A 7,726-nucleotide genomic window follows, 5' to 3' on the forward strand; every position below is an offset into this window, starting at 1 on the left:
TGAGAAAATTGATTGATTGATTGATAGATTGATGAATGAATGATGAAGAATAATGATGATGATCATAATGATGATGATGATAAAAAAAAAATATTTTTGCAAAAAATGAAAAAAAATAAAAATCAATCGCCTGAAGAATAAAAAATTTCACATTTCATAAAATTTAATAAAATTCTCACTTTTTCTATCATCATCATCATCATCATCATCATCATCATCATCATCATCACCATCATCATCATCATTTTTCATTTTTATTTTTTCTTTTCCGTAGCCGCAAGTTTTCATCAACGGATTATTTTTTTTTTTTTAAATGAAAACCGACGATAAGTAAAATCCTAATAAATATATATATATATATATATATATATATATATATATATATATAGATTAATAACGACCTTTTTATTATTATTATTATTATTATTATTATTTCGGAGGAGACGACGTTCGCTATTTCCGGAGGAGAAGGGGCGGGAAGGGGCAGGGAGAGAGGGAGGGAAAGAAAATCGTAACGTAAAGCAAAAAAAAAAAAAAGTAAAAGTAAAAGGTTAAAAATTGGCACAACCTCTTTGCTTTGTTCGAATTTTTTTTTTTTTTTTATCTTACGATCTAACTTTTCCGGTTTTTTTTTTTTTTTTAAATCGGGGGGAAATCCCCTGAATCGTGATTATTATTTTTTCACTTTTTGATAACAGAAATAATAAAAAAAATTATCAGTTAAATTTTCTCCCTCACCCACCCCCTCACTCCCATCCCTCCCCCGATTTAAAAACTTTTTTTTATTTTTTTATTTGACTTTTCAATTACGACGTGAAAATATTTATTAAGTGATAAAAGAATGTGACTGACTGAGAGATGGGGAGGAGGGTAGGAAGAGAAGGGGGTGCGTGCGTGTGCGTGCGAGGTTGGGGGAAAGGGTTGAAAAGCAAAAAAAAAAAAAAAAGAGCAAAAGTCCGTAATAATCCAAGGGTCGAAGGGAAGGGAGATAAAAAAAAATCGATGTCGAACCACCGACATTTTTTTTTCCTTTTTTTCACCTTTTTTATAACCATTATTATTATTATTATTATTACTTTCCCCGTATTTGTTATGAAAACAATTATTGATTTATAAATGCAATTTATTTCCACCCCCCCGAAACCTTTTTTTTCCTTTTAAGCTTTTCCCCTCTCACTCTTTCGTTTCCTTTTTTCATTTCGCTTCCTCCTCCTCCTCCTCCTCCTTCTCGATATTTTTTTCCGTTAAGTTTTGATTGATGTTTTTATATATTTCATTTGTGTGCCTTTTTACTTTTTTTTCCAATTAAATTTTTTTTTTTTTTTTTTTTTACTTCCTGAGCGTCCCCCTTCGATATTATATTTTAATAATGAAATATTCACGACAATCGATATCGTAATAACACAATTTTCCTCCTTTTTTTTTTTTGCACGAATTTAATAAATTTTATATACCCTGGTAACGGTGGTAATGGTACTCAAACCTTTTCTTTCTTTTTGCAAAGGTTAAGGGTCGAAAAAGCCGGCGGCGCTTGGTGTCCAAAACAACAAGTCGAAAAAGGTGTCAGAGAATACCTTCAAATCGATTTGGAACAACTTCACGTTCTTACGGGAGTTCAAACTCAAGGTCGTTACGATCACGGCCGAGGACAGGAATACATGGAAGAATACACTCTGGAATACTGGAGACCGGGTTTTGATAAATGGAGAGAATATCATCGTTGGGATGGCAAACAGGTAAGAAAAAAACATTTAAAAAAAAAAAAAACGATTTCTTCGAATCCGCGAGAAAGAAACCATTCGTTTCGTAAACCACTTATAAATTATTACCAACATACAAAAAAAAAAAAAAAGAATCAAAAAATTTTTGATGATGTTTTCACACATAACAAAAATGAAAATATATATTATAAATATAACGAATAAAAAGGAAAAGTGAAAATAAAAATATAAAATTCAATAAGAAAAAAAAAGAAAAAGAAAAAAAGAAAGTTTTCCGTGAGCCAAAAGAAGAAAAAAAAAAAGAAAATCAGGGATGAAAAAATAAAAGAAAAAAAAAATGGCTTCCATATTACCTTTGTTATCAAATTTAAAATTTTTATGTGTTCGAGGGAAAACGACGACGACGACGTTCTGCCAAGAAAATTTTTATCTTTACGTGAATGAAAAAAAAAAAAATTATATATATATATATATATATATATAAAAGAAAAATTTTTTTCCTTGCTTTTATTGAAAATTTTTCTTTCTCCCCCTCCCCTCCCCTCCCTCCCCCTTATAACTTCTTTTTTTCGTCACGAGTTTCTTTTCTTCTTTCTTTCATGCTAAGGGTATAATAGGTACATATAATATTTCGATATCTCGAATTCTTTTACGTGCAAAAAAAAAAAACATTAAAATATTTTTTTTTTTTTACACTCGATCGTCTTGAATGCTTTCACCATCAGTTTAACCAACTTTAAAAAAAAAAAAATGATAAAATTCGACGTTTACGCGAAATCCCATAAAACTAAATCGTACCACGACGACAAAAGAAAGAAAGAAAAAAATGGCGGAAATACAATAATTTTAAATAACGGATTAATAATGAAAAAAAAAAAAACGGATACCGGAAAAAAATATTAGTAATAATAATATTTAAATATCGAAAGCCGTTACAGAAATGAAATCTCTCATTTGCGCTCCCTTACCCAGCCCCTTACCCCCTTCCTCCTCTTCCTCATTCATTTATCCCGATCGTATTTGTACCCTTCGAGTATTTTTATTATTATTAATATTATTATTATTTTAAATCAGACGAACAAACATATAGAATAAGGAAAAAATATGTGCGTGTGTGTTTGTGCGTATACATAAAAGATTTTAAAAAAGCAATAATGCCAACATAATAAATTAAAAAAATAAAAAAAAAAAAATTTAAAGATAATAACGGTATTTTTCACCCTAGTTTTCGAACCGAAAAATTTATTTATATATTTATTCTCTTTCTCTCTCTCTCTCTTTCACCCTCTTCTGTCTCTTTATTTCCGGTCTTTATTTTAACCTTAGGATCGACTCCCTTTTACAACAACACACCTGATGCTAAACAAAAAAGAAATTAATTAAATCGAATAATATATTTATCTATTTAATTGACGGCAAAATAAATTTATTAAATATAACAAAAAAAAAAAAAAACGGAAACGTCAGGATTATTCGATATTTTAAAAGAGGGGAAAAAAGGGGGCAAAGAAAAAAAAAATTTTCCAACGGGAAAAGAAAAAGAAAAAGGAAAAAACCAATAATTACATTTTTCCAACAAATAATAATTATTATTATTATTAATATAATAAAAATACAAAAAAAAAAAAAACGATGCGAATTTCATTAACGTCAACATAAAAATTTTTGATTGAAGCAAAAGAGACGCAAATAATAATAATTTTTATTGTTTTTCTTTCTCTTTCTCTCTCTCCCTCCCTCCTCCTGGAAAATGTATTTTTACGCACTTGAATTAATTTTTCATGTGAATCGATTTGTAAAAAAAAAAAAGAAAAAAGGAAAAATGGGCCTAAATCAAAAAAAAAAAATTTCCCCCGAAATGGCGTCCGTTCCGGATGACGTCATTTGTTTTTTAATAAATTTTTTTTAACCCCCCTCCTCTTCCTCTCCTTTTGATTTTTTAAATCACAATGTGACGACTTAACTTTTTTTTTTCATTTTCCTTAAAAACGGAGAGGTTGGAAAAAGGTGGGACGGAAAAGAGGAGCCGGAATCGCGAGAGGAGGAAAATAATAATAATAATAATAATAATAGCAAACGGCACAAAACGACAAACGGCGAAATAAACTTGAGAGACTAGAAAAACAAAACAAAACAAATCAAAACTTAGCGCCGTCGAATGAAAATTTCACGCACGAATACCAACTTTATAGAAATTCGATGACCGTAAATAAGTTATTTTACAACAAAATTTTCTTCAATAACTCGTAACTCGAACGCAAAAAAAAAATTTTCGGTTCGAATTTAATAATACATTTGTAACAGAGTTTTAACAATAATAATAATAATGATAATTTTGATTCGTGATGTCGATGATGATGATGATAATAATAATAATAATAATAAATGATTCGGCTGACGTATTTCGAACAATAAGTGGTAAAAACTTTTTCATCAAAAATTTTCATTATGAAATTGTATAAAGAACGTATAAATAAATAAATAAAGTTTTCAAATGGTTGTTAATTATGAAAACACGATACAAAAAAAAAAGTCTTTTCATAACTCAAATGATGCATTTATTAAACGGAAATTTCATCCTAAACATTCTACATTATTATTATTATCATCGCCATTTCACTTTGAAATTATAGGGAATTGTTCAGAAAATTTTACATTTAAATACTTTCCGCGTGTATCGTCTTTCTGTATATTTAATAATTCGCATTTTCTTTTACGATTATCCCGTGCCATATTTAATTTACGACCGTCAATCAATCGATCGATCGATCGATCAATCAATCGATATCGATAAAAAAAAATTTACGAGTCTGAATTAAAAAAAAAAAAAAACCGCAAGTAATATTTATTTATCGAGAAAGAATAAAATAAAGACAAAAAAAATGATTTTTAAATAACAAACGAATAAAAATTGAAATATAGAGTTTTTCGGCTTTGACAACAAACAACTGGAGAACAAAAAAAATAAATAAATAAATATATATATGTACGATGACGTCAAAGTCCTGGAGACTTGAAAAATCAACATGGATTTTTTTCCATGATATTTTTTTTTTTTGTTGAAGCAGACGAACGACGACGTTCTATCATTTCCAGACTTTTTAATATCATTAAATTTATTTTATTTTTATTATTATTATTATTAACTTTCCAATTTTATTTATTTTTAGCGCCAAAATTTAAATTTTCAAATTGATTTTTCATTTTATTTTTTATTTTATTTTATTTATTTGACTTCCAGACATTTTTTTCAAATTATTATTATTATTATTATTATTATTATTATTATTATTTTATTTATTTATTTTTTGCAAAAAAAAAAAAGAAAAAAAACTTTTAATTATGTCAAATCATTAAAAATTAAATTATTTTATTTTTATTTTTTATTTTTTAATAAATCTCGAGAATTTGCTGTTTTTGATGTTAGCAGAACTGAAAACTTTTTTTTTTCTTTCATACTTAAACAGTTTTTAAAAAAAATTAACTTTTTTTTTTTTTTTTTAAATCTCCATAAAACGTGTGTGTGTATACACAATTATCAATTTCTACAGTTTTTCTTCCGTTTTACACCCCCCCTCCCCCGCCACAAATCATCCGCCGTGACGTCATAATTCATACGAACAAACGTTTACGATGGTACGTTATTTTATTTAAAAAAATCTCCCTATCCAGCTCCAGAAACGAAAAAAATTAATTAATGACGTCAAAAAAAAAATTTAAATAAATTATATTTAAAAGAAAAATGAAAATTTTTCGTTAACAATAAGTTGATAATGAAAGATTCATGGGGAGACCGTTTTTTTTTACCGTAATAAACGTTTTTATCGTCCTCCCCCCCCGCGCCAAAAAAAAAGATGGCGTTTAAAAAAAAAAATTGATTGTGATAAAAGATATATATATATATATATACATAAATAAAACAAAAGAAAATAATGAAGGTTAAACAATAAGATAATTAACAAAGGTGTCGAAAAATTCTTTTGAATTATTTTATCTATATGCCGCCTTTCAAACAATAACGTAATTAAGATGTTTTTAAAATTTTCCCATTTTCCCCAAAAAGAAAAAAAAAATTCTGGAGTAAAAAATTTTCCTTCTTCTTATTTTCCATTCTTTTAATTTTTTTTTCTCTTTAATTTTCTTTTCTTTTTTCTTTTTTTCTTTTTCTTTCATTTCAGATTTTAATGTTATCGATATGAAAAAAAATTTTTTTCTTGGCATTTTCGAAAAAAAGAGAGAGATAGAGATAGAGAGAAAAAGAGAGAGAGAGAGAGAGAGAGAGAGAGAGAGAGAGAGAGAGAAATTTCAAAATATTGTTTAGAACGGGTCAATTTTTTAAACGTGCGAACACAAAAAAAATTTTTTTTTCTTTTTTTTCCCTTCATTTTCCACGTCCGCTTTCATCTTTGCAGAAAATGTTATAATCATCATTATCATCATCATCATTATTATTATTACTTGTTAAACGTTGTGAAAACCTTTTTTCTTTTTTTCTTTTTTTTTTTACCCAATTTGTTATTTTTGAACTAAACGGTTAACCTCAGCAAAAATAATAAAAAAAAAAAAATAAGGTTGTTAGAAAATTGAAGTAATAAAGGTAAAATTAATTTTTTTCTTTTTTTTCCTCCCCTCTCCTTCTCCTCCTTCTTTTTCTTTTACCCCGATTTTTTTCTACCCTCGTTTATTTTCAACCCCCTGCCCAACTCGTGAGATTTTTTTTTTTATTCTCCAGTACTCATTTCGATTTGAATTTAAATTGTTTTCGACGTATAAAAAAAAACACTTTATCGAAAATTAATTTATCAAGTAATTAAAAAAAAAAAAAAAAATGCGAATGTTTTCAAGCGTGATTAAACCGGAAGTCAGGTGTAAAATTTTCGACTGATTACACTCAAAAAAAAATTATTATTATTATTATTATTATTATTATTATTATTATTATTATTATTATTATTATTATTATTATTATTATTATTATTATTATTATTATTATTATTGTTTTCAAAGGCTATCAAAATTTTACTCGCACGTTTAATATTATAAGTAGTTTAAACAAACTCGATTCGATAATAATGATAATTTTTTTTTTGTTTTTCAATTACTCGTCCATCACTCGAACGAATGACAAAATTTTGTAAGATTTTTCGACACAAAACAATCGTCGTCGTCGTCGTCGTCTGCAACGTTCAAAAATAAATAAATAAAATTCAAGAGACCGTATACATGCGTGACATTCGTTACATAATAAATTACATCGGAAAAGTTTTTAAAAAGATTTCGGAAATTTATTCGCGAGTGTTTCCGACTATATACGTACTACGTACATGTATAATTTTTTTTTTTTTTTTCGTGGAAGGAACGAATTACGATTCTGACACGACAACCATCAACCTCGCTTTTAGTCCGTTTGTTCGTTCGTTCGTTTAAAAAAAAAACACTCGTGAAATTTTTATTATATACATCGCCTCGTATTTAAAACAGAAAAAAAAAAAACATCGTCTGCCGTACCGTATTAGTAGACTTGCTACGACGACGACGATGATAATAATAATAAATCGTAGGTTATAATGACAACATCAATTTAAACCGCATGGAAATCCAAGATAAAAAAAAAAAAAAAAAGATTTCGCACATAACACGACAGATTTAAAAATTATGGAAATTGTTTTTCGATTATCTCAATGTAAACTGCATATGATTTACTTTTAACCCGATATTAAAATATTTTATGGTTTTATCATAAAGTTAAAAAAAAAAAAAGGGTTCGGATAGTGTCAGATTCGCCACCATCGGAAACGGAAACGGGGAAAAAAAAGAAATAAAAATATTATTATTATTATTTAACAGAGGTATTAGTTTTTAATTTTTGATAAACTTTCAAAAATATTTTTTTATTATTAACATTCATTCATGTTTACGTCATGAAACCTGATAAAATATGATTCGGATAAAATTTTCTTATTTTTGTGTCATCGTTAATGAATTATTCCTTAAAAAAAAAAATT

General features: G+C 27.1%; 1 protein-coding gene across 1 annotated transcript in view; it reads left to right on the forward strand.

Moving 5' to 3' along the window:
• Positions 1-1,369: 1,369 nt before the first annotated feature.
• Positions 1,370-7,726, forward strand: part of Phum_PHUM543320 (uncharacterized protein) — a gene marked incomplete at both ends in the record, with an annotated part of 39,014 nt that continues 32,657 nt past the window's right edge. The window contains 2 exons of the mRNA XM_002431671.1: positions 1,370-1,395; positions 1,505-1,736. Of these exons, the coding sequence (XP_002431716.1) occupies positions 1,370-1,395; positions 1,505-1,736 (258 nt within the window). The remainder of the gene's footprint in view (positions 1,396-1,504; positions 1,737-7,726) is intronic.

Source organism: Pediculus humanus, genomic scaffold (assembly GCF_000006295.1).
Source record: "Pediculus humanus corporis 1103172108290 genomic scaffold, whole genome shotgun sequence".
NCBI classification, from domain to species: domain Eukaryota; kingdom Metazoa; phylum Arthropoda; class Insecta; order Psocodea; family Pediculidae; genus Pediculus; species Pediculus humanus.